The sequence below is a fragment of the Scylla paramamosain genome, chromosome 20 (assembly GCF_035594125.1).
Source record: "Scylla paramamosain isolate STU-SP2022 chromosome 20, ASM3559412v1, whole genome shotgun sequence".
NCBI classification, from domain to species: Eukaryota; Metazoa; Arthropoda; class Malacostraca; order Decapoda; family Portunidae; genus Scylla; species Scylla paramamosain.
In genome coordinates this window covers 21,012,430-21,039,846 of record NC_087170.1, presented here as the reverse complement: position 1 = coordinate 21,039,846, position 27,417 = coordinate 21,012,430, and the positions used below count along the sequence as shown (strand labels likewise).

At 42.0% G+C, this 27,417-nt stretch overlaps 2 protein-coding genes across 7 annotated transcripts in view; one reads left to right on the top strand and one right to left on the bottom strand.

Moving 5' to 3' along the window:
- LOC135110606 (dipeptidase 1-like) overlaps positions 1-3,847 on the top strand; it is a 125,574-nt gene extending 121,727 nt beyond the window's left edge. For all 3 annotated transcript variants that reach the window (XM_064023114.1, XM_064023113.1, XM_064023115.1), the window contains one exon: positions 1,488-3,847. In XM_064023114.1, coding sequence (XP_063879184.1) covers positions 1,488-1,604 — 117 coding nt within the window. In that variant the 3' untranslated portion in view covers positions 1,605-3,847. The remainder of the gene's footprint in view (positions 1-1,487) is intronic.
- Positions 1-27,417, bottom strand: part of LOC135110613 (uncharacterized) — a 169,109-nt gene that overhangs the window by 12,218 nt on the left and 129,474 nt on the right. For 3 of the 4 annotated variants that reach the window (XM_064023134.1, XM_064023132.1, XM_064023131.1), the window contains one exon: positions 18,932-19,075. In XM_064023134.1, coding sequence (XP_063879204.1) covers positions 18,932-19,075 — 144 coding nt within the window. Of the gene's footprint in view, positions 1-7,985; positions 8,099-18,931; positions 19,076-27,417 lie in introns of those variants that run through there. The other variant, XR_010273333.1, reaches the window with a different exon arrangement.

Here is a 27,417-nt window from a genome sequence, read left to right as displayed (position 1 = left end):
AGAGAGAGTTGGTGTACAGTGCTGAAGGTGGCGGTAAGGCGGCCGTAGACGAATAGGAGGAGGAAGAGGAGGAGGAGGAGGAGGAGGAAGAGGAGGAGGCGATGGTGGTCGTGGTGGAGGAAGAAGAAGAAGAAGAAGAAGAAGAAGAGGAGGAGGAGGAGAAGGAGGAGGAGCCGTGGGAGACTAAAAATAGATTACAGATCGACATGGGAGGAATTTATGAGATGGGGAAAGACAGAGTAATCGGATGCACCGGAATGAAGGGAGAGAAGGAACGGAAAGAGGAAGGGGAAGGAGAGAGAGAGCGAGAGCGAGCGAGCGAGAGAGAGAGAGAGAGAGAGAGAGAGAGAGAGAGAGAGAGAGAGAGAGAGAGAGAGAGAGAGAGAGAGAGAGAGAATGAGGCATGGCAGTGTTGCTGAAATGATGATGTAATAAGACAGGGGCGAGAGAACAAGGAAGATCATGAGAGAGAGAGAGAGAGAGAGAGAGAGAGAGAGAGAGAGAGAGAGAGAGAGAGAGAGAGAGAGAGAGAGAGAGAGAGGAGAGAGAGAGAGAGAGAGAGAATTAATCACATACCAGCATCCTCACCTATAGCCTCAAGAAAATGACTGACCTATCTTCACCTAGCCTAACCTAACCTAACTTAACCTAACCTAACCTAACCTAACCTAACCAAACCTAACTTAACCTAACCTAACCTAACCAAACTTAACTTAACCTAACCTAACCTAACCAAACCTAACTTAACCTAACCTAACCTAACCAAACCTAACTTAACCTAACCTAACCTAACTTAACCTAACCTAACTTGACTTAACCTAACCAAACCTAACTTAACCTAACCTAACCTAACCAAACCTAACTTAACCTAACCTAACCTAATCAAACCTAACTTAACCTAACCTAACCTAACCTAACCAAACCTAACTTAACCTAACCTAACCTAACCAAACCTAACTTAACCTAACTTAACATAACCTAATTTAACCTAACCTAACTTAACCTAACCTAATCAAACCTAACTTAACCCAGCCTAACCTAACCAAACCTAACTTAACCTAACCTAACCTAACCAAACCTAACTTAACCTAACCTAACCTAACCAAACCTAACTTAACCTAACCTAACCTAACCAAACCTAACTTAACCTAACCTAACCTAACTTAACCTAACCTAACCTAACTTAACCTAACCTAACTTAACCTAACCTAACCTAACCAACCCTAATTTAACCTAACCTAACCTAACCAAACTTAACCTAACCTAACCTAACCTAACTTAACCTAACCTAACTTAACCTAACTTAACCTAACCAAACCTAACTTAACCTAGCCTAACCTAACCAAACCTAACTTAATCTAACCTAACCAAACCTGTCTTAACCTAACCTAACCTAACCTAACCTAACCAAACCTAACTTAACCTAACCTAACCAAACCTAACCTAACCGAACTTAACCTAACCTAACTTAACGTTTATCTTGACAGGTACACCTTGACATGAAGAAGAAGAAGGAGATGCCGTATGAAGAGGAAGTGCCACCGGATCAGCTAGAAGGCCTTACCTCCTGCAGCTACAAATTTACAAAGGACGATGAATCCTAGTAAAACGTCGACATAGGAAAATTACCCCTTGCTTTGTGGGGCTGGGGTGGGTAGTGGAGTGTGGGGGGGAGTGTGTGCTGGGACGGGAGCTGTAGGAGTTGAAATGGCGGTAGAAAAGCCAGTCTCCTTAGCTCCAATCCCTCTATTTTCACTCTTACTCTCACACTCAGAGAAATAATATGTAGCCATGCAGACTGACGAGCGGACACACACACACACACACACACACACACACACACACACACACACACACAGTTTTTTGGGACCAAAGTGACGGCCGGTGCTTATCTTGAGGTGCTGAAGAACAACAGTGCTTGATTTCATTCTCAGTGACTGACGTAGCCTCGTGTGCGTGTGTGTATGCATTACTCACTGAAAAGGAGGAAATAGAGGAGTGGGAGAAAAATAAGGAGAATGAACAAAGAAGAACACGAGAAAAAAAGAAGGACCGTAGACAAATAAAAAAAAAAAAAAAAACATTATACTAAAAAATACACCTCGTACCACAAAACGTATGAGGATGGAAAGCACGAGACCCAAGTACGGGTGTGACAAACAGACGCAACGAGTGAGATACCGAAAATAAGTAAAGCAGAACAAGAAAACGGGAAGACGCTCTGATGTGACGAGGAAAGAAAGTGAACGAGAGAACAGGTGGAGAAGGAAGACTACACTGCCAGGCTTGGGGGGGCGGAGGCAGGGGGAGGCCTCTGTCCACCCTAGCCAGAGGGACCAGAGAAGCAAATGGTGCACCACGTAAGGGCCATACTCTGAAACACTTCTGCGCCGCACCTCCGCTATTTCAAAAGGGTCTGCTTGAAGTGACACAGGTTGTTAAGGGTGCTTTTGCGGTTCTAGTGACAGATCAATACGATTTCTACTTTATTTAAAGGAGAAACGGTCTTGAGAACCAGGCTAATTGTTTGTGTGTCCTCTGAAAATAGTTGTGATGAGCGAACAGAGAGTTTCTGAATACGGGCTTCACACTGCTTGTATATAATTTTTTTTTATTCCTCCTCTTCCTTCTTTATTCTTCGACGTTCCGTGTAGTTTTTATTCATATTTCATCTCACGTCCTCCTCCTCTTCCTGCCGCAGTTCCAAATGAGTGACACGAGCGATGGCCGCCTCACACTTCAGGGATTTCACGTCAGCGGCCTCGTAACTGTTGTTGTTCTTGTCAGTGTTAAAAAGGTAGCTCTTCAGTGAGATGACCTTAGTGTGTGTTACGAGGAGGAGGAAGAGGAGGAGGAAGAGGAGGAGGAGGAGGATTCACACACTTACCCATACATACACACACACACACACACACACACACACACACACACAACTGGGAAGGGACTAATACGGCTTTCGGGGAATTACTCTATTGAAGGGAGGACAAGACTTAGTGCTATTAGACATTAGTGTGATTATTGTGTCTCCTGTTAGGCCATGATCACTTCAGTGTGGTTGATGTATTATTTACGTGCGGACTCTATGTTCTCCTCCCGCCGTGGCTGAGGGAGGGAGCACCAAAGGCGATGTGAGGAGAGATTATTTTTCTGACCAAGTTGAGTGTGTGCGGGGATGGAACAATAAAAGGGCAAAAATTTGTGTACCCGAAAGAAGCAGTGCTGTGTCTCTCATATTTTCCTGTAGCACACACACACACACACACACACACACACAAACACGTAAACCCCACTCCATCACCCATATATAAACACACGCAAAAGCACTCAGACACACACACACACACACATACACACCACACAGAGATACCCAACGAGCGAGCCACGCCCACCCTTGTTGCCTTCTATTCCCAAGCATTTTTCTTGACAACCCAACGAAATGGAGGGGCGTCCCTGGCTGCGCGTGGCCTGTCAGGTGCTGCTTCTGAAGGTGGAGCCGTCGCCCTGTCCTCCGCAACTTTTGTTCACTTCTTAAAACTTGTGCCTGTTGGTGTTCGCTGAAGGGGAGGCGAGACCAAGACAAGGCGCTGGTCAGGTAGGAGTGTAAAATGTTAGATTTGTTTTCCGTCAAACGCACAAACACAGCACTAGCCGATACGTACACGATTACAGTGTGTGTGTGTGTGTGTGTGTGTGTGTGTGTGTGTGTGTGTGTGCGTAACTCCCCGTATTATCCCGCCTCTGGATAGGACCTGAATCGTCATCACGTCAGCTGTAATATTAAAAAGAGAAATGTACACATTTTTCATTGTAAATAAATATATATATCTAAAAAAATAATAAAATACCACTCACGTGTTTTCATCTCCCGCGACAAGGATACCCGGGTGAGGGCTCAAGCACGAGTAATTGTCACGCCGCAGAGAGAAGGGGAAGAGGGAAAAAAAGGTGAAGGAAGGGATGGGAGTGGAGAGGGAAAGGAAGGGCGAGGAGAGCTTTGACTAATCGCCATGAAGTGAAAGATGAAAGATGAATACACTGCAGAAATTGACACTGGAGGATTACACACTTTCGTCACGCTAATCCACTTATCGCACCAATGCCACTAATACTTCCACAAAAAATAAATAAAATAAATAAATAAAAAACAAAACAAAAGTCGAGTCTCTTCCGCACCACCGTCACATACCACATCCACCACCACCACCACCACCACCACGTCCACCACAACACAAATGACCTCATATTTCTGGCAGTTTAAAGCAGCGTTGCCAGACCATAGAGCTTTATCAGTCCACTCCTTCCACACTCCCTCAACACTCCCTCACTGCACAGTCTGGAGTAACATTGATCTTTTCACTGCTATGATCATCTTTTGCCATTGGGATCAGTGTAATGAACTGTCTGGATGGATATAAGGAAAAACAAGAACAGCTGGTTAATTTCATCTCGGCTTCGCTACAGGAGTATGTATTTAAGGGGCTGCAACACGAAAGGTAAGTCTGTTAAAAATTATACTTGTTATGCTTGGTTATGGAAAAGATTGACTACCAGTGGAAGGGTTAATGCAATCTAACTCATAATCTACGTCCTCCCAGTTTGCATTTCTATGACTGCAAATCATAATACACAAAAACATTTAATACGGGAAAGCTGCTCTAATATCCTGCAATAATTAGACTCATGCCTTTGAAGTTATTAATTCGTGCTTTTTTCCCTTTTTTCCCCACGATGACCTTCCATATAGACTCGATTTTGTGGACTGTTTATACCGGACTATTAACATAACTAATTAACGTGTCTGGAACAGAAGTCGCTACCTCTCCTCCTCTCCCGCCCACCCTGTCTTTGTGATTGTTATATAAACCTCTCAGTTTCAACTTTTTTTCGGGGTCTGTCCAATCTAACTCCATTATAATCATTATGTCAAACTACGCACGATATTTCCATCAGTTATTTTTATTTACCTAATATACTTTATTTGTTCACAGCTGTTTACGTAATACAAACATACAAATCCTTCTATTAAAATGCCTAGTGACTGTTTACTCCCTAACTCATCTTTCCGCTTCCTCTTTGTGTCATTAATGAATGTTGGATTCCTTATTTGCTTATAGCTAATACTCTTTACAAACAGGCCTGAAAAAAAAAATGAATATATATAAAAACACGCAATTATTTCCTGCTAAGAGTGTTTCAGGAAAATAGGTGACTGTCTCGTCGCTAGTGTACACACACACACACACACAGTTTCGACACTAGATACACCCACCACAACAATATCCACCGAGAGAGAGAGAGAGAGAGAGAGAGAGAGAGAGAGAGAGAGAGAGAGAGAGAGAGAGAGAGAGAGAGAGAGAGAGAGAGAGACGCCTGGACTGAGAACATCCTGGTGAGCGAGAGATAAAGAGGAATAAAAAGAGATCACAAGAGCTGATGAGAAAATACACTTGGGGAGAGAACTATCTTTCCACCTTCATCCGATCCTGCTCTCCCCGTCTACTCAGTAACCAGAAGCTCGCCTTTACGATTAAGAGGAAAAATGATGGCTGGAAATAGTTATGAGATTACCTTTCTTTCCTTTTCACCTCGTAGATCTCTTATGTAATTCTCTGCCGCTTCTGTTCTTATTTTTGCCCCCCATCGTGAAAGAAAAGGAAGAAAAGTTATCTCAGCTTAGAGCCAACAAGGAATTAATCTCCTATCCCTCTCACAAATCCAGTTTCCTCAGTTTGTTTTTTGTACGTATCGCTGCTCATTCATCTGATACCAACGACGGGCTTTGTTGTCTTATATCCGGCATAGCGTCCTTCGGCTACACACACACACACACACACACACACACACACACACACACACACACACACACGCTATCTACTCTTAAGTCCTTCTTCTAAAGACCTCTCTCGTTGTTTCCTGCTAATTCCTCAGTTCCCTGCGTCTTATCTCAGGTTAACGAGGACTCTTGTCTAAACATTCACTGGTAACTGTCGTATGTGTGTGTGTGTGTGTGTGTGTGTGTGTGTGTGTGTGTGTGTGTGTGTGTGTGTGTTGCCAATGTCAATTTACCTTTGCGTAACAAAACTTTTACCTGTAGATGAGGGGAAGAAGGAAGAGGAAGAGACAGAGGAGGAGCTGGTGGAAGGGGGATGTAGAGGTCGAGGGCTACAAGAAACAAACAGAGAACTCTATGGTCTTCGCACTCCCGAGTCTCATTTTCCTAAACACACACGAAAACCCACTCACTGAAACCTATCGTTACGCCTCCTTCCCTCCACCCTCTCCGTATTCTCTCTATCTCTCAGCCCCTTTCCTCTCTCCAGCCTGCCTCCTTTCTGTTTTCTCCTTCCTCTTAACCCCCTTTTACCTCCTTCCTCACTTCCTTTCAGCTACTCCTGCCCCTCCTTCTCCTCCGTAACCTTTTCCTCTTCCCCGAAATATTTCTCAGCTTTGAAAAAAATACTGGGATCCTGTTAGTTTCTTTCCTTACTTCAATCCATCCGCGACTACGCCTTCAGTGTCAGAGAGAGAGAGAGAGAGAGAGAGAGAGAGAGAGAGAGAGAGAGAGAGAGAGAGAGAGAGAGAGAGAGAGAGAGAGAGAGAGAGAGAGAGCTCGTGTGAATTATATACGAGTTTAAAACTCCTACATTGAACAAATTGTATTAGCAGCTCATGTTTAATTCTGTGAAGGAATATAATAAAGAGATGGCGATGATGAGGAAATAACGAGGAATGAAAACAAAGCAAAGGAAGAAAAATGTGCGCTGATGTAAGTGAAAACAAAGCATAAAAAAAGAAAAAAAAAAGAAGAATAAAAGGGTTTGGGTGACAAGTCTTGAACTAAACTACGTTCTTTTTTTTTCTCTCTCTCTGCACTTTTTCCTTCGCCACAGCAACCCAAGGGACTCCCACCAAGTCACAGTCCGTCACTCAGCACATTGACCCGACTTTCCTTTTTTCTTCTTCTTTTGACCGGTTATTTTTTCTTTTTTGTTTCTACCTTGTTCCTTTGTGGCGTTTTGACTTTCTTGTTTCGTATCTCTCTCTCTCTCTCTCTCTCTCAAACCCTTTTATATATTCTTTTTTTTTCCTTGTTTTCTTTCATCCCGGCTGTTCCTTTTCACGATGGCAATGTCTGCACCTCTCTTCCTGGTCCACCTCTTTGCCTCACCTGCTGCTAATTGCCTCAGTCTTGTTCTTTCCCCCATTGCAGCGTTCCCTTCGTACAAAATCACCTCTCTCTTGACTACTTCCCTTTTCACGAAAGTTACACAGTGATCAACCTGCCCTTTCATTTTCTACTCGGAGAAATAACGACTCTCTCTCTCTCTCTCTCTCTCTCTCTCTCTCTCTCTCTCTCTCTCTCTCTCTCTCTTAGAAAAAAATATAAAGAAAAACCCGTAGAGTCTAATTAAAGTTGTGAAGAAAATATATAAACTTTTTTTTCAACATCAATCCTTAAACTTTACAAAATACCTAATGACCGTTTTGATGTGTGTGTGTGTGTGTGTGTGTGTGTGTGTGTGTGTGTGTGTGGTGTGTGTGTGTGTGTGTGTGTGTGTGTGTGTGTGTGTGTGTGTGTGTGTGTGTGTGTGCGTGCGTATGTGTGTGCGAGCTATAGCATTTTAGCCTTAATATTCTTTTCATGTTCCCCTAATTACGAATAATTGCGCGTCTCTCTCTCTCTCTCTCTCTCTCTCTCTCTCTCTCTCTCTCTCTCTCTCTCTCTCTCTCTCTCTCTCTCTCTCTCTCTCTCTGGCCATGAAAGTGAATTAATACAAAGCAGTTTATCATCTCTTAGTCACATTCCCAGAAAAACGAAGAAAGCAGGTGAAGAGGAGGAGGAGGAGGAGGAGGAGGAGGAGGAAGGGCAGAACGAGGCAAAAAGGTGAATAGACGAATGAATGAAATTAAATGAAGGAATAATCGAGGTGGGACGAGGAAGAAGAGAACTGAGGGGAACGGAGAGCCAACAAGAAATGGTTATCGTATTAAGACATGCAGTGAGGGAATGGGAAACGAAAATGGACCCAAATGATGAACCAACGTACCTTTAACTAATACGAGTTGCGTGAAGCTGATGAACGGAGGAGCTGTGATGCTGAAGAGAGAAAACGAGAACGTGAAATACCAACATTGCGAAAATAAAACATGGAAAAATAAACAAGGAAAACAGGAGGAAGAGAAAAGTAGAAGGGAAGCGAGAAATGAAGACGGAAATAAAGCTACGAAGCAGGACGCCCGAGGCAAGACTGATGGGGGGGAGGGATAAGAGTGCCTGCATCCCCTTAAAATCGATGTACTTAGGCTACGCTGTGGAATATTTATGAACCTTGGTACAGATCACGACACAAAGGGAAGGATTAGACGGAGCTTTGGGGGGGAGCAGGAAAATGATAAGTAATGCTGGGAATTCACTCGTGTACTACGTAGATAAGGGATGAGAGAGAGAGAGAGAGAGAGAGAGAGAGAGAGAGAGAGAGAGAGAGAGAGAGAGAGAGTGAGAGAGAGAGAGAGGGAGAGACTTGCTATATAGTACGTGCTCTACCCATCCACCCCCCCCACACACACACACACCCACACACACACACACACACACACACACGTTGATATACTTCCATAAGCTGCTTTCAGAATAATTGTGTATTATTATTATTATTATTATTATTATTATTATTATTATTATTATTATTATTATTATTATTATTATTATGGATGTTTGGTTTCATGGTATAGAATATTAAATACAAAGCGTGGTTTGGTTATTTGTAACTTGTGAATTTTGGTTTGCGTGTTTATATTTAGGGTTTTTGTTGTGGGCGTGTTTTCATGTTTGTCGTTTGTTATTGCAGTGTTTTTTTTTTTTTTTATGTCTAACTTTTCCTGTTATTTGGCAGATTTTATGGCGGTTCATTGTTTGTGTCCGTGCTCATTTTAACGTAAATAATAAACTATATCTATCCATCTGTCTATCTGTCTGTCTGTCTGTCTGTCTGTCTGTCCATCTAACTATCCCTGTTTGTCAATCAACGACTATAAAATCATACAAGGACGGGGAAGTGGTCATTTTATGCGCAATACTTCACAAGCGATGATTAAATTAATTTCTGTATTTGGAAAACATCTAATTTCCTTTCGATAGAAGTTCGTGTGCACCATTAAGTTCATTATTTGTGCTTTGAGACAAATGAGCGGGTGGTGGTGGAGTTGCCGCATGTTTACCTCTGTACTCTGCACGATAAACGAGGGCAAATGTCGTTCCTGTTGTTTCATTCGTCGCGATCCGAGGCGAGACAAATGGGTGACATGTCAGTTGTTTTAGAGTAACCGGCCAAGGGCGAAAAATAGTTACATCTGGGAGGGAATTGTAACCGGAGGCCATTTCCAGTGTTCCGCATTTCCACGTTTGTCATTTTCCCTTCCTGTTTTTCCTTCCTGTTTTTTTTTTTTTCTAGTAGATTTCCTTTTCTTTTTTTGCTTGTTTCTTCATTACATTCCGTTCTTGTTTGCTTACACTGTAACTTTTCTCTTTCCTCTACCCTCTTCTGTCCTTCAGCTTTATAGTTCCCTACCTTGTATATATTCCTTCTATCTCCAGCTTACACAGACACACACACACAGACAAACACACACACATGCCTTTAGAACACTCGTATGTCCTGCAACTCACCACCTTGCATCGTTTCTCCCCTGCGCCCCTGCCTCGTTCTTTCTCAGTCCTTCCCTCCCTTACGATACCCTCCAGCTCTACCAACCTTTTCACTTTCATTCTCCTCCCTCTCACAGTTAAGCCCTTGAACCGTCTTGTTTTTCTCCATCCCTCCCACCTGGTTTACACTCATCCACCTTGCCTCCTTCCCACAAGCCTTTTGAGACAACTTTAAACCCGCTCATCTGCATATTAACACCTTCATTTGGATAGCGGCGTGTCACCTAGGCGCGTGCAAACCTGCAAGGAGTCGAGGAGAAAATTTGCCGTCCATAATCACGCAGCAAAGGACGCGGGAATACTAATGAGTTTCTCGTCACGACAGAATTTTTTTGGCTCGCATTCCTTCATTCATATTTGCATTCGTGTTTTTCTCTCGCTCAAAATCTCGGCTAAACTTGCAGTAAAGATGATTGAAGAGGGCAGGAGAGGAAAATGTTAGTAAGGCACAACAAGAAGGGCAGAAGGATTTTACAAAGGATTGCGAGGGATAACCAAACAGCAACAGACCTTTAGGCTCTTGCGTGGCAGCTTAGACATTAACTCTTATGTAGCCACTGGGTGAAAAAACAAAAACAAAAAAAACAAATAGGATAATAAAGCAAGAAGAAGAAGAAAAATGTTTATAAAAGAAGGAGGAAAAGGACGATGAGAGAAAGAAGAGGGAAAAGGAAAAGGAATAAGAAGAAGGGTTAGGAGTAAGAGAAAAAAAATAAAGTCAAGGAGAGGAGGAGGACCGGCATAAGGTAAAGGAGGGAGACAAGGACAAGAAAGAAGGGAAAGACGGGGAAAAGAAGATGCGAGAAGAGTGAAAAAGGAGAACCAGATGCTAAAACAAACATAAAAGAAACCTACTAATGATGTTATTCGTTCCTTTTATAATGGTTCACCCACAAAGAGCACCAATAAAAACCTGGACGTATTTACAAGCTCAATAACCGATAAGCTGCCCTCATTAAAAGAAAACTTGCGTCTGGGAGGTAATGGGCGTGAAGTCTCATTACAGTGGGCCAAATCTAGATTATTTCTGATATTTCTAGCCCAAGGATACTGTGGGTGCGTGGAGAAAGCTTTCGGCCTCAGTGTGTAATGAAGTACGATTAGCACAGTGAAAAGTAAAGTAGCCTGGATCGTCACCTAATCCCTGCACGTGTTCAGTAAGAGCAAATCAATGACACTTTCGTAACAATTTTCCAGGCAGACAGTGTGAAGAAGGAACTAAATAAAAATGAACGTATTGGTGGTGCTCTCTTTGTCTCTCTATTCAATACAACTCAATTCAATTCAATTCAAACTGTTTATTAGTCCACAAAAATGCTTAAAACTGGGATGTCTATAAAAAATATACACACTTGGCTGAGATATTATTGACAAGGCCCCTTGAGATATACTATGACTCTCTCTCTCTCTCTTTCTCTCTCTACGACTCTCTCTCTCTCTCTTTCTCTCTCTACGACTCTCTCTCTCTCTCTCTGTTACAAAGACTGCTTTAATAATCTTCATTATTTGTATTATGGAGGAGGAAACTAAATACGGGTATAAAGGAACGGGCCTCCTTTGGGATAAGAGGTTTGAGTGATGGGACGCGACGCCGAAAGGAAAAATAGGAGATGAGGGTAAGAGGGAGATGAGGAGCGGATGATCTAATCCAGAGACATGATAGCGTGTGTTGATGTTGGCGTGTAGTGTAAGGCAAACTAGGAAAGAAGACACTGTGTTTGAGGGATGAATCATGCATATGCGGCACACACAAAGATGAAAAACTCCTGTACAGTGTTGATGATCTCCGGGTCTGGTGGAGTACAGGACGAAAGAGTTACGTGAAGTTATGAGTGAGTGAGTGAGTGTGGAGTGGGACAAGTGCTTGGTAGGTAGATTGAAGTGTGATGGAGGGATATTCAGTACTAAGGCAACACGAAGAGCGAGTGAAATGAAGAACAGAGATGATAGATGAAAAAAGAAGAGCATAGAAGACGGATGATATAAATGAAAAGACGTGTGTGTGAATAAATAAACCACGTAACAGGAGCTTCTTCTATTCAGTGCAAAAAAAAAAAAAAAAAAAGGGCTCGGGAAAAAATGAAGAAGAGAAAGAATAGTGGGAAAAGAAAAAAAATCAAGAAGGTAGATAATGAAACAGAAATAAAGACAAACAAATGAAAGAAAATAATGAAAAGCTAAGTAACAGGGGGCAAAAGTAGAGGGCGAGAAGAAGAATGTGAGTGGTGATAATGAAGAGCTCAACAGATCCCGCTAATGGACAGTCTTCATTCTCCTCTCCCCTCCATATTTTCCCCTTCTTTTCGTTTTCCTTTAGTCCCCGCTCAGCGCCTTCAGGAAACCGAGACCCCCAAGTCCCCCGGGGAAGGAGTGACCGTCAAGAGGTAATCCCCCTGTGACCTCCGGGGATGCGGGGAGCAGGAACTTCCCCTCTCCACCTGACACGTCCCTTCCCTGTCCCAATGAGGTAGGGAGGAAAGGGATTAAGGAGGATGCCTACCTTAAATCTTCCAAGGATTCCCCCTTGAAATACTGTTGCTGCCTTCTCTACTTATACTCTTATTCCCTTTAATGTTCTATATTTCTACGTGTTCTTTACCGATATTGTTGTTACTCGTCCTCCTGTGTCCCTATTCACTAGATTCCTTTTGTTTTTCTACCTCTTCTTCTTCTTCTTCTTTCTCTCCCAGCCCGTTTCTGTTGCTATGTCTTTATTTTTACTCTTATTTTCCCTCTATTCCCTTTATTTCCACACGTTTTTCTTTACCTCGTTCTACTTTGTTGCTAATCCTCCTCCTGTACCCCTAACCTTTCTATTCCTTTTATTTTCCTACCTCTTCTTCTTCACCCCCCGCGATTTTTTCTCTTGTTTTCAGTAAGTTTCTCGTTCCTTTGTCCTCTTTCTCTTCCGCTTACTTTTCTTGTACTTAATTCCTCTTTACCACGAGTATTTGCCACCACAGCACATTAGACTATATTCTGAAACACTTCTGCCTTCAAAATGAGGCTCTAGTTGAAGTGACACGGGTTCTCAAGGATGTTTTTACGATTTCAGTGACAGATTAACAACATTTCTACATTATCAACAGGAGAAACACTCTTGAGAAGCCGGCTAATCATCTGTGTGGCCTTTGAAAAATAGTCGTGGTGAGAGAGCAAAGCGTTTCTGAACACGACCCAAACTACCACGTTCACTACCTATCTTCTGCCTCTACCACCATTACAACCACCACCACCACCACCACCACCACCACTACGACCACCGCGTCACTCGTCTCTTTGTGCTGAGATATTTTTGCGAAATTTGTATAATCTGGCTCGTTCCTTCTGATGGACGCCCGGGTCGGGAAACTAATGGTCGGGCGCATCTACGACCGCTGTGCCAAACCGCTGGCGGAGTCGAACCCTTCCAAAAACGCCAGTGACAGACAACCTAGATTAATCTTTCATCCGTGTCGCTGAAAAAGGGAAGGGAAAGAAAAGGAATGGAGAGAGAGAGAGAGAGAGAGAGAGAGAGAGAGAGAGAGAGAGAGAGAGAGAGAGAGAGAGAGAGAGAGAGAGAGAGAGAGAGAGAGAGAGAGGATACAAGGTAGAAAGGTACCTAAAATACCTCGTTTGACAAGTAAAACACCACAAACATGAACGAAATTGTAAATTCTGTATTAGAGAGAGAGAGAGAGAGAGAGAGAGAGAGAGAGAGAGAGAGAGAGAGAGAGAGAGAGAGAGAGAGAGAGAGATAAGAAGGATGAAGCGAGATATCTACATATATGAATACAGACGAAGGAATATACAAGTAGATCACACAGATGCATGCTTCAATGGAGGGTTTGGCTGTATAACCTTCGTGATGCTAACCCTGATACAAGACAAGGTGCACCTATCAACTTTGGGTCATACATTGCACGGTGGAGGCTTGTTCTGTATGCAAGGAGTGGAGAGCGATGAAAAATCCACTGTCTTCCAAAGGTTACACTGTGGAAGGATGAAAAATTAAATGTGTTGGTTAGGGAAGCTTAATAAATGCGACGGTGCGGACTGAGGAAAGGAAGGAAGGGTTCAATGGCAAAATAACATGCTCTCTCTCTCTCTCTCTCTCTCTCTTGCACATGAATCTCCTCCAAGTCACGATGTCATTTAGCGGACAGTGTTCAAGAGCGACATAAACGTTCTAGGTTTTTCATCATAAAAGTCGAAGGTTTAGTCATATTTCACAGAGATGAGTTAATCCTTCCACATCACTCGCGCGGAAAAAGCAAATTACTCGTATCGAAGACCACTAGGAAATAAAGAAATGAAAAAAATTAAAAAAATAAATGTAGGTGTTGCAGCTCAGTAAAGGAAATACGATAAAAAAAATATTTATCCTCTTAAGTATTATCGTTAAGACAAGCGAGTCAAACGTGGTGTTTCTGTTCATAATGCACATTAGTAGCAATGATGAAAATACAACGGAATAAGAATAAAAAAAGAAAAGAAATGGAGATCAGAAAAAAAGGAAGGCAAAATACGACGAGGATTAAATAACTATATGAACTAAAAGGAAAAAGTGAAGGAACATGAACAAACACATCAAATTTGTAAAGATAACAAAATGTTTAAATTATTTTTGCTGAAGAGGAAGCTTGGAGGTGAGAGAGAGAGAGAGAGAGAGAGAGAGAGAGAGAGAGAGAGAGAGAGAGAGAGAGAGAGAGAGAGAGAGAGAGAGAGAGAGAGAGAGAGAGAGAGAGAGAGAGAGAGACGAAAACATTTTAATAAGAAATATGCACTATATTTGAGATCACGAGCGGATGTATTTTTCCTCCTCCTCCTCCTCCTTCTCCTCCTCCTCTATGACCTCCGCCCTCCTCCAACTCCGTACTGGCGCGGTTGAGAGAGGGCGCAAAAAATGTATCACCGGTAAATGTATCACCGGTAAAAAAGAAACACAACTGAGAGGAACCAAGAGAGAGAGACTTCTAAATCCAAAGGCATAAAATATTCTAATACACATACATTACACATTCTCTCTCTCTCTCTCTCTCTCTCTCTCTCTCTCTCTCTCTCTCTCTCTCTCTCTCTCTCTCTCTCTCTCCGTCATTAGTCATTAATCATTTAATCATTTCAAGAAAAGAAATTTGAAACCTCTGATAACTTTGTCAAATTTACTTAATTACTCGTTAGGTTATAATGGCCAGGCAGAGGAGGAAGAGAGAGAGAGAGAGAGAGAGAGAGAGAGAGAGAGAGAGAGAGAGAGAGAGAGAGAGAGAGAGAGAGAGAGAGAGAGAATGTAACAGTCCTCACAAAAAAAATGGACAAAATATTAAATGAAAAGAAAGATAACGAATGAGAAATGAATAAAAAATGGTAGTGTGGTAAGGAGAGAGAGAGAGAGAGAGAGAGAGAGAGAGAGAGAGAGAGAGAGAGAGAGAGAGAGAGAGAGAGAGAGAGAGTAAAGGTAAATAAGACAAATATTGTAGGAAAAAAGATATACTGAGTAAATAAACTGAAACAAGGAAAATATTCAACGATAAAAGAAAGAAAACGAACACAATTTTTTTCCCAGTGAATTGGATGAACTAGACGAAGAAAACGTAAAAAGGAGAAACGAAAGGAAACGAAAACGAGGACGCGAAAACGAATGTAAAAGAAAACGGGTGAGAAAAAAAATAATAGGGACCTGAATTACGTAGATTACGAGGAAGATAAAAATACTGAGAAAAATTGAACTAGGAATTATGGAAGAGGAGGTTGGAAGGGAGGAAGGCGAAGGGAGGGAAAGGGAAGGGAGGGGATGGGAGGGAAGGAGGGACGGAGGGGGGAGTATGCAACGTGATTCATCTTCGTAAACGGAGGAGAGTCTCAGAAACATTACCCTGCCGACACACACACACACACACACACACACACACACACACACACACACACACAGATCGCTTTAAATCTCTCGTGTAATTTTGGTAGTGGCTCACAGATTCCTTTTCCTTCCTTCACATCCCTTCCTCCTCTTCCCGTTCATTATTTCTATTTACTTTTCTTTGTCAAGTTCCTTCCTGTTAGATGCACGTCAAGCAGCAGGTGTAAATGCAATCTTCTGTTCATATGTGACGCGTTGTCCAAAACTCTCCGGCTGGCTGACCATCCTGTTCATGATGAGTGACAGGCCGGCGCACTCACTGCACCACTCCTTCGCCTGCACACTCACTGCCTTTTTCTTGGTAATATGTAGTTGAATGGCTTATTTTGTGTAACTCAACTATTCGAACTATTCCATCATGGCCTGTGTATTTCCCAGGCTCCGCGCAGCAACACAGTGGTGCAGCAAGAAGCACAGGCTTTATTATGAGCCGAAACAAGGAGCGGTGGTGAGATGCCCACTCCTCCTGACCCTCCTTCAGCCAGTGTCAACACTAGATCCGTTTACTGTCTGGCAGAAACGTGCGCGGGGCGAACCAAGGTCCGGCTGTAATAATCTTTTCCCAGCCCAGCCCAGACTGTGAGAGAGGAGAGAAAAGCTACCGATTTGTGCGATATGACGCTCATGTCGAGTTTTAAAATACTTGGCATCGACTATATATGTAATACTATAAATAGACAAAAATCTACCCATGGACACGTCTTCTGCTTCATTTCTGGCCGTTACTGTTTCTAGTGACGAATATATCAGTGTTTGCTGTCCAGCACTCTCGATGTGCAGCGCTTCATGGCGCCGCTGGTGTGGCGAATGACTTCAATTAATTAGTCAGTTATCAGCTGACAATTCTTATCCTCACCGTCTGCTGCGGCCCGCGTGAAGCAAGGCGTGGGTGTGCCTGCACAGGATAATTTTCTTCAGTGCCTCTGCTACAGCCTCTGGCCAGCCATGCCCGCCATTGCTCGGAGCACCAGTACTTTGGCCACGCCGCCACAGGTGAAAGCGACGCCTCGTTAGCGTTAATCACCGACACTTCACTGTGCGCTGGACGGGATGCATGAAATTATTGGATGGACAGCATATTTTTCTTCCAGGACACCGTGCGATTTCTTTTTACTTCATTAATTTGCTAATTACCACTTTCATCAATACTTCAAAACTTAAATGTACGAAAATTTGTTTTGATGATTTGAAACTTTATACATTCATTGATATATTAATTAATTTGAGAATGGAGGGAGCGACGTGCATGTGTGTGTGTGTGTGTGTGTGTGTGTGTGTGTGTGTGTGTGTGAGAGAGAGAGAGAGAGAGAGAGAGAGAGAGAGAGAGAGAGAGAGAGAGAGAGAGAGAGAGAGAGAGAGAGAGAGAGAGAGAGAGAGAGAGAGAGAGAGAGAGAGAGGACAAAAATTGCATTGAAGGCGATGACGTAATTCATAACCAGTAAATTGAGAAAGTTAAGTAAAGCGTGACCCAGAAAGGTGTTGCCTGCAGAATTTCCTTAATGGCCTGATAAAAAAATGCAACAGATTAGTGCAAATGAGGCGTTTTTCCCTCCCACCAGCAATCAGTAATGCTCTCTCTCTCTCTCTCTCTCTCTCTCTCTCTCTCTCTCTCTCTCTCTCTCTCTCTCTCTCTCTCTCTCTCTCTCTCTCATGACTTCGATGCAGAAATGTAAGACAGGCGAATATAAATGTAAATGCAGAGAGAGAGAGAGAGAGAGAGAGAGAGAGAGAGAGAGAGAGAGAGAGAGAGAGAGAGAGAGAGAGAGAGAGATGCATACGAATATATATCACGCTATTTCTTGCTCCATTTATGAGTCCACAACAGCAGTTCGCCTTCATTTGTGGCAAACTCGACTATTTCCAACCCTCCTGAGGCGAGGCATGTTTTTTACTGCCAGCGAGGAGAGACTGAGAGGATTCATCGAGGGAAGGAGCAGCCGGAAAGAAGGTGAAGGGGTAGAGGTACCTTGAGACATCAGAAGAGGATAACCAGAGACGTAAGGGCCGTAAGAGTAGCTGGATATTGGCTAAGAGTGCAGAGGCAGATAGAAGGGGAATGGCAACGAGTGGGCAGCAAAGGAGCTCTGATACGGTTATAAAAGAAGTAAGCAGGAGGGAAAAGCTGGTGGGAAGCCAGGAGAGGACGAGAGGCAAAGGGAATGTTAGGTAGAAATAGAGAGGAAACGAAGCATGCAAGAACGATGACAAGGAGGAAAAGTAGGATTCGAGACAAGATTGATACGTGGAAGTAAACAACGAAGAAAATACTAAAACAAGTGTGTTAAAATAAGGAGTAGGATAGGTAATAAGAGTCAGATGTAAAGGATAATGTGTGGGAGAGGTAAGAAGGAAGTTAGACGGTGATGTTGCGTATGTAGGTGCAGGATGAAAGAGGATGAAGAAGTGAAGCAAGGAAGGTGCTGGAAAGGAGGAAGGAAAGGCAAGGGGATCAATGGGAAGTCGGATAAAAGGGAGCTAGTTTAGGTCAGCCTGGTATCGACTCTCGTTTAAACTGCGTGATACTTCAGTTTACTCCAGTTTGCGGTTGACTAAAGTTTCCACCACCACCACCACCACCACAGCCACCTCCTCCTTTCCCTCTCCACCTGCACAGCTCCGTAACTCATCGCCAAATCTATAACGTTATTCACAGAAGTGCGTTGGCATATAATAATAACCCATAAATACTAAAGAAAGAACAGTTATATACGATGCGGTAACCAGAAGATGAAATAGAATGGCTGGATAGTTTGTTTTAGAAATGTGAAGAAATGATGGAATACAACACATTAACTAGTAAAGAATGGTACACCTCACCTCACCTCAGCACTAATTAGCTATGGGGACTCGATAACCAGGCGATTCCACCAATGATAAAGCGAGGAGAAGAAAGGATGAAAGGGAAGGAAAAGAGAAAGCAAACATTAAGTGGAGAGAGTATGAGAAATAAAAAGATTGCCTGAATGGATGAAAAAAAAAAAAAAACTAATGAGGTAAAGAAAAAATAAAAGCGAGCATGAAATATTCTGAAGCAGTATGGAGAAAATTAATCGTGTGAAAATGCGAGTTCTCTAAAATTACTGTTTGATCTGATAACTTTGATGTGAAGAGATCTGATAGCGCGTGTGCTCTGGTAGTAATTCTGTTTAATGCTGTAAGCGATGATTAACGAATAAAAAATTGTGAGAGGGTGAAGAATTTTAGACTTAAAGAACAACCAACAGTTACTGCAACAGAGGCGACATAACAACAACAACAACAACAACAACAACAATAATAATAACAACAACAACTACAACTACACCTACAACAACTACTACTAGTACTAATACTTGTCAGGGCACGGGTGGTCCCAAACAGCTTATCGCACGTCATCTCCGTGTTGGGCGGGTCATAAGGGCGGGTGAAAGCAGTGTCAAGCCACAGGTCGCCCTCTGTCTGCCACTCAAGACGCACCTCGCTCTTGTGTGCCTCACCTTCAAAAGAAATATATTTATAATGTACATAACTATTTTAAAAGAAAAATGTAAATACCCACTCAAACACTCTTAGGTTGTAATAGTTTACCACACTGTATAGTCTTGCCATATTGATGCATCAGTACAAAATATATAACGTTCCTTTTATTATACAGAGAGAGAGAGAGAGAGAGAGAGAGAGAGAGAGAGAGAGAGAGAGAGAGAGAGAGAGAGAGAGAGAGAGAGAGAGAGAGATGTATGGTCTCTGGGTGTCCTTTACTCTGCCCTAATGGTGGGCCACCCTCGCCCCTTGTCCGCCATACACTAGCGTGGAAACTCTATTAAATACAACCATGTAATATGCCCTTATAAGACAACATAACGTACTACTACAACAACAACTACTACTACTACTACTACTACACTATCATTTGTTATTACCATTACTATTATCACTACTATTTTTCGTATCACTGTTATTACTGCTACTAATAATACCATTTCTCTATTACTATCGTCTTTCCAATGATCATCACCATCACTGTTATGAGATATGAATATTAGTAAAGTACATTTTCATAGATAAAAGCTTCTTACTGCGCTTTTAATGTCCACTGAACTCTAAAAGGATAATGCTGCATTTGCTAAATTTGCCCGAAGTCACAATGGAGCGTGTCATTATAAAGCAATTATGAAAACGAAATCAAATGGCGTTTTCATATAAGAGTTCACTTCAAACTGTCACAATGGTAAGGGAAAAGTATATGGAAGGTATACCAAATGTGTGTGTGTGTGGGGGGGGGGTTATAAGGAAGGGGAGAGTAGAGAGGGACCAGTGAATGTGAGGGGAAAACGACCACAAATCATCAAGAGGAAGGAGAGGAAGAGCAAAGAGGAAGATGAAAGGATTCCAGAATTCCTTGAGGCTCAATCGTATTTTCGACAAGAGGAAGAGGAGGAGGAGGAGGAGGAGGAGGAGGAGGGCAACGACCACGACGACCACGATGACCACCGCCACCACCACCGACAGAAGTAAAGTTAGCTGGCCAGTCACCATTATAATTTTCTAATGAATGATCCTGTGTGGCCTCTGTTTGTTTGTCTGTCTGTCTGTGCGGCTGTATTTTTGTCTGTCTGTCTGTGCGGCTGTATTTTTGTCTGTCTGTCTATCTGTCTTGTCTGTCTCGCAGTCTGTCTGGCTTTCAGTGGCGGTGTGTCCGTGTTTCTTTTAGTTTGTGTGTGTGGACATGAGCATCACGTATCGAGATTTATAATTGATGTCAGTAACCTATCAATCTATCTATTGGCGAGAGAGAGAGAGAGAGAGAGAGAGAGAGAGAGAGAGAGAGAGAGAGAGAGAGAGAGAGAGAGAGAGAGAGAGAGAGAGAGATTAACTCATTTATTTGAGAATCACGCAGTTCACTCAAGCTCACCAACTACGCACACCTTCATGACTGGAGCTTGAAGGCTGATTCATGGATAAAGCTGTGATTCCCCCCTGCCCCCCTCTCTTTCTCTCATCTAACTCTGCAGTATGTGACATAATAAACACATGAATCATGAAGCAGGGAAGGGAAAACGAGGAGAAAGGGAGAGAGCATTATAAGGAAAAAAAAAAAATAGGAGGAGCATGAATGATGGAGGCCAGGGGACGCGCCGAGGTAATGATGAAGGAAGGGTGGACAAGGAAAGGGGACTTCGGGGAAGGGGGACCTTTGGCCTTGGTGCCCAGTAATCTAATATTCAAAAGCCTACTTTCACACCCTGGGGAGAAGACCGATGTGAATTTAAATACCCAATCCCTCTTTCACCAGGACCAGAGGGAATGGAGGAAGGGGGAGGCAAGATGACAAGGTGGGAGAGTGAGGGGGAGGGATGGAGGTGAAAAGAGGAGCGGTAATGTAAAGTCTGTTATCCATAAATAGAATTCGTGAATTTGAATGTTATCAGTGGCTAATGAAATTTAATATGCAGAGTATCGTCTGTGCACAGTCAGTCAGCCAGCCAGCCAGCCAGCCAGCCAGCCAGTCTGTCTATCCGTCTGTCTGTCTTTGTCTGTCTGTCTATCTGCATTTACATATTTATGAACGTATGTACGAGTATGTACGTACATATATACATCTCTCTCTCTCTCTCTCTCTCTCTCTCTCTCTCTCTCTCTCTCTCTCTCTCTCTCTCTCTCTCACAGTACTGATTAAGCCATCCATTACCTCACCATATATTTGGGAAGACGAGCACAAATGACCCTGGCCAGTAATGGAGGTCATTTGAGAGATAAGAGGGAAGGTAATCTATATTAATGAAGAAGATGAAACAAGGTCAGGAAGGAGGAGGAGGAGGATAAGGAGAGAGGAGCAAGGGGAAAGGTGAGATGAAAAGAAACCGGCAACTGAGGCAATAAATGGCACGTAATTCTAGTAAATGAGGTAATGGGCAGTTTTGGATTAATATAAGAGAATATTGTGTTCTTCCCATCAGTATTATTTCGTAATTACTTGGCATCATTGCACTAAACTTCAAGCATCCTCTACCCTTTGTCCTCCACTCACAGCGCACATCAATACCTCAGAATATAATGTACCTTATAATGTCCTCTAAGTTCTACCTCTCTTTTTTCCCTCCTTGTCATATCTATTTTCATCCATAAATTCTGATTCAGGTTTTATCGCACGTTCAATATTCTTTTTACGACTTCAATTGTAGTCTTATTGCTCTATTTCCTTTCTTTAACTTTCATCTATTTACACAATACTAAAACTATACATATTTTTTTCAACTTTATATAATTCTTCAGTATAATTTATTTCAGCGTGACTAGAAAGTGTGCTTGGTAGGAACACAACGACAAAAATAATAATAATAATGGAATGAAAACTCAATTCCTCCATTTCTCAAAATAGCGTTACTTTGATCACAACAGCTCACCACCAGCCAGTCCCAAAGGCTGCCAGCTTGATGCCCGGTGTTGTATTCCATACGCATTTTTATACACACCACAGGCTCATTGCAAACGTGGCCACTCATTCTGATATTCCATAACACAAAAAGGTTCATTTCCTTGCCATTATTATTTCATGTCCCACATATGCACGTGCTTTGAACGCAGTATTCCTCTAATACATATCATACATACCACAGCCACGCACCACATACGTAATACCCAGCATACCTACACTTACTCATCATTTCTAATTCACAATTAAAACTAAATTGTTACCAACACAAACTAAATCATAACAGCGAAGCAATTATAAACATTAACACACATAACACAAAATCACGGCACAACGTGTAAATTAACAGTAAAACCATTTATTTGATCACCGTCTCCCAAAAGTGTCCACCGCACACACACAACACGAAGGACGGCGTATTTTTGTACATTTCATAGTTTGATATATTTTTGGAAGTACAGAGAGGCACGAACACACACACACACACACACACACACACACACACACACACACACACACACACACACATGCATACACAGACATACAGACAAGACTGGAAGCCTAATGGTTTGTAAATATATTATGCACCTGTCTGTACACGCACAGTGACAATAGTCCCATTACAGGAAAAAAAATAAAATAAATAAAATAAAATAAAATAAATAAATAAATAAATGGAAATAAAAATACAGCTAGTGCTATTAGTGTCGATTTACCTTAAGTTTAAGTGGCACAACATAATAAAACTATGTGGAATTTTACAGTGGTACTCAAACTTTAGGCAAACAGCCACTGGTGGCGCTAGGTTGCTTACAGAATTAAGATGAAATATGAACTGTTAACTCTAAGTTTTCATAATTTTTTCTGTTTCTTTTTTTTTATCACCATTTGAGAAATATCCAGGACAGCAATGTCAACGTGTATTTGATGTTTTTCTTATTTTTAACGTAAAATTTACAGCGTAGCGTTGTTTATAGAGAAAGAGATGAAAACTTAATGTGGTAGCCTTTCGATTTAAGCGATATTTTGATGAATATCGAATAACCGGCATCGTATTTCACGTGTATGAAAGGTCCTGCTCAATACAGGAAATTCATTTTCAGTGTTACTCTGGTGATGGCAATACAGTCAGTGCGTGGCCGTAGAGGCTCAAGTGCCGGCGCTGCTCTCATTGCCAGACAAGATTTGTCATCAGTAAAGTATATTAATATAAACCATCGCATTCTATCGTGACTACCACTGATGTGTTAAAGGCCCGATATTAAAACTAGTGCTTTGAGCAGTTGGTGAATTACAAGTTGTAAAAATGTAAATCGACTGGTTTGGGATTAGTGACATCCATTCTTTTATTTTCATTTACATTTTCATCCCCTGACACTATCATACAATTCACTGTCCGTGCGAAAGGGGTAATATCCTTCAGCCAAGCGGAGGAAAGACATGGATAGATCAGACAAACATGTCACAGCGAAAAATCAACATGGAATAAACTTTGAAGGATTTAAAAATATATTTCTGCAGAATACGCCGAGCGATGTTAACTTATCTTCATACGCGCACGTTCCTGGGAGTGAATTGTCCTGTTTGGGTACAAGTATTTGGTGCAGTACTGAAATCAAGCTTACTCATATATTATTCGTGAAGCGTATTTTATTTTATCGTCGAATTCGTATAACTAAGAAAGACCAAGTGAAACGGCGACATGGAAATCACGTTACGACCAATCTCATCTCAAAGCCATCTCATCTCTGGCAAAGCTTTACACATTGTTATCATATCAGAGAGAGAGAGAGAGAGAGAGAGAGAGAGAGAGAGAGAGAGAGAGAGAGAGAGAGATTTTTCCGTGCCAATGATCAAAGTGTTCCCCGTTTGTCATTTTTTCCCGAAACTAGAGAACGTTTCAACTCTAAGACCTAATTTGGAATTCAACATATCCTCAATTAAAGCTTGTGTACGGCTACCAGTCTACTGACGCAAAAGTATTGATAGAGTAAATAAATAATTAAGGATATCACACACACACACACACACACACACACACACACACACACACACACACACACACACACACACACACACACACACACACACACACACACACACACACACACACACACACACACACACACACACACACACACACACACACACACACACACACACACACACACACACACACACACACACACACACACACACACACACACACACACACACACTCTCTCTCTCTCTCTCTCTCTCTCTCTCTCTCTCTCTCTCTCTCTCTCTCTCTCTCTCTCTCTCTCTCTCTCTCTCTCTCTCTCTCTCTCTCTCTCTCTCTCTCTCTCTCTCTCTCTCTCTCTCTCTCTGGATTGTTTTGTTGTATTTCTGCAACACAGTTCAGTAATATTTATATTTACTTTAACTGGAGGGATATAATTGCAACACTGAAGTAAATAATAAATATGGTAACTTGATACAAAAATTAGTAAATGCTACAGTGTGCAGGAAAATAAAAAAATATATATATATATAAAATCCCTGATAAAAATTTTGTTGAAATGTTGTATATATTCTCCAAAAATTCTTTTATTGAGTAGAACAAATGCCAAAAAGGAAACCCAAAGTAAAGTCGCCTTAAAAGCTTAACTAAAAGGAATAAAGAAAGCCTTCAGCTGAAAAGAAAATGTAGCTGAATGAAATAATGGAAAAAAAAAACTTAGCCTCTTTTCACTCAAACTCTCTCACAATATTTCCTGTGGGAAGAATTATCGAACTTGTGTTGGAAGTTTCACATTGCTGCCTCACCTCTCTGACTGTCAATCCTTTTGTGTTTGTCTGGCAGCTGAACACACACTCACACTCACACACACACACACACACACACACTCTCTCTCTCTCTCTCTCTCTCTCTCTCTCTCTCTCTCTCTCTCTCTCTCTCTCTCTCTCTCTCTCTCTCTCTCTCACAAAATAAAATTCCTCTTGCTCACGTATTTTGTTACACATTCTTTTACAGTCGCCAACATGTCCGTGCATTCCTCCTAAGCGTTTAACTTAGCATCTATCTCACTTAAAAGCAAACAAAAGAAAAACCACTGACCAAGAAGTGAAGTAATTCAAGTCCACACACACACACATATACACACACACACACACACACACACACACACCCACACACACACGCACAAAGTAAGTAAAATCTTTCTGCCTAACTTCCTTGCCTCCAGTCCGACGTGCAAGGAAAGAAAATGCGATGTTGCTTCACCAACTTCACAAATTCCATAAAATCATAAAAAGCGGATCAGGTTGAATTTTTAGCACTGGGGGACATTCTCTCTCTCTCTCTCTCTCTCTCTCTCTCTCTCTCTCTCTCTCTCTCTCTCTGTGTGTGTGTGTGTCGTTTATCAGTTGGTGGATTAGATTATCGCAGGACCCGAAGTTAAGCGGACATTAATTAAACTAGCGGTCAGCCTTTAGAGGAATACAGGCAGAGGAGGAGGAGGAGGAGGGAGGAGAAGGAGGGAGGAGGAGGAGGAAGAGGAGGAGGAAGAGGAGGCTTATTAGGAAGGGCATTGAAGGAGGAGAAGAAAGAGAAAAAAAGAAGAAAAGGAAAAGGAAGAAGAAAAGAAAACAAGAAAAACTAAAAGAAAGGGAAAATGAAAACTAAGAACAAGAACAACAGAGAGAGAGAGAGAGAGAGAGAGAGAGAGAGAGAGAGAGAGAGAGAGAGAGAGAGAGAGAGAGAGAGAGAGAGAGAGTGTGTAGGACAGAGCTGTTACTGTTTGGTTGAAGTAGAAGTGGAAGAAGGGATTAAGGTAGCGAGAGTAGGTTTTCACAGTTAACAAGTATCCTAGAATGACCTACATACACACACACACACACACACACACACACACTAATTAACCAGCCTCATCCTTCTATTTCTCACCACCTCACACCTCATGGGGACAGGTGTGCTAGAGGCCAGGTGTTATCCCTCTTGTAATTAATTTTCCGCCTAGGCAGTGTGACGGATGCTGCTCTTTTTTTTTTTTTCTGGGGTAAGGCAAGGTGAGACAGACAAGGGAATAGGGCCCGGCCAGTGGATAGGGACGCTTGCACGAGGACAGTTGGGAGAAAGAAAGGGAATAGTGCACTTAATTCGTAGGTATTGAGGGAAGGTTTTGAGTGAGAAGTTAGAGGGAAAGAGTTGTTAGGAAGAAAGGGAAGGATATGCTATGACTAACTTAAAGGAACAGAAAAAATAAAGTAATCAGTGTGTTAGGCTTGAAAATTCTACATATTCTGTGTGTGTGTGTGTGTGTGTGTGTGTGTGTGTGTGTGTGTGTGTGTGTGTGTGTGTGTGTGTGTGTGTGTGTGTGTGTGTGTGTGTGTGTGTGTGTGCGCGCGCTCTGCATAAATGCTTGTGTCTATATCTAAAACACTTAAACTCTGTTAAGCCGTTCAGTGTGTCACGTTAAACAGATTCACTCACGTTTAAACATTCCTTAAATAACAACAAGCTCTGTCGCATCTGTCATTCATACACATACACACATACACACACAATACATATGAGAGTATAAAGGTAAACATAACGTTGCCTACACTCCGTTGATATATCAGCACGTATGTTAAATATGTAATGGACACCGCAAGACACATGGCCAGGTAGTCCAGGTAGTGGAGGGTGGACGTTCTAGTGAAGGGCCGCTTGTAATCCCAATATTCCAGGGATCTTACTTGGAGGGTTCACTTTTAAAAATTTTGGCATATATATGATATGGAAATAGAGACAGATAAATGATGGCAGATAATACATGTAGTGGGTAAGTTTAGGAGGGAAGCACGAACAAATTAAGCGTTCTATCAAGACATTTTACATTTGGAGTTTCCTTCCCTTTCTCTGGGCACATTGTTCATGACATTCACGAAGACATTCAAACACGTGAATTCCTAAGAAAAGAATCTAAATCAATGATCAAGTGAAAACTAAGGACGGACAAGATTTACTCTAAGTTTAATATATAAATACATATGCTTTTCTGCGAATGGAGGGAAAATTAAACTTTCCTTAAACTTCCACAAATTATTTCTAGTTTATGAAAATAAATATTCATATATCAAATTAATATCATGTTGGGTTGGCCACAGATCTTCAAAATAAGCAACATGAAAGCTTATCACAATTACTGAGGACAATAGGAGACGCCCACGCTCATCCCTTTCCTCCTCCTTTCCTTTTTCCTCTTCCCTCTTCTCAACCGTAAATGTATATCTTTAAATCTCTCCTTCATAAGCCACTTAGAGTACGCTTAAATGTTTTTACTCTCAGTCTCTCTCTCTCTCTCTCTCTCTCTCTCTCTCTCTCTCTCTCTCTCTCTCTCTCTCTCTGGGCTTCTGTTCTGTTGCGTACACGATCACCTGTTATTTCTTTTCCTCCTCCTA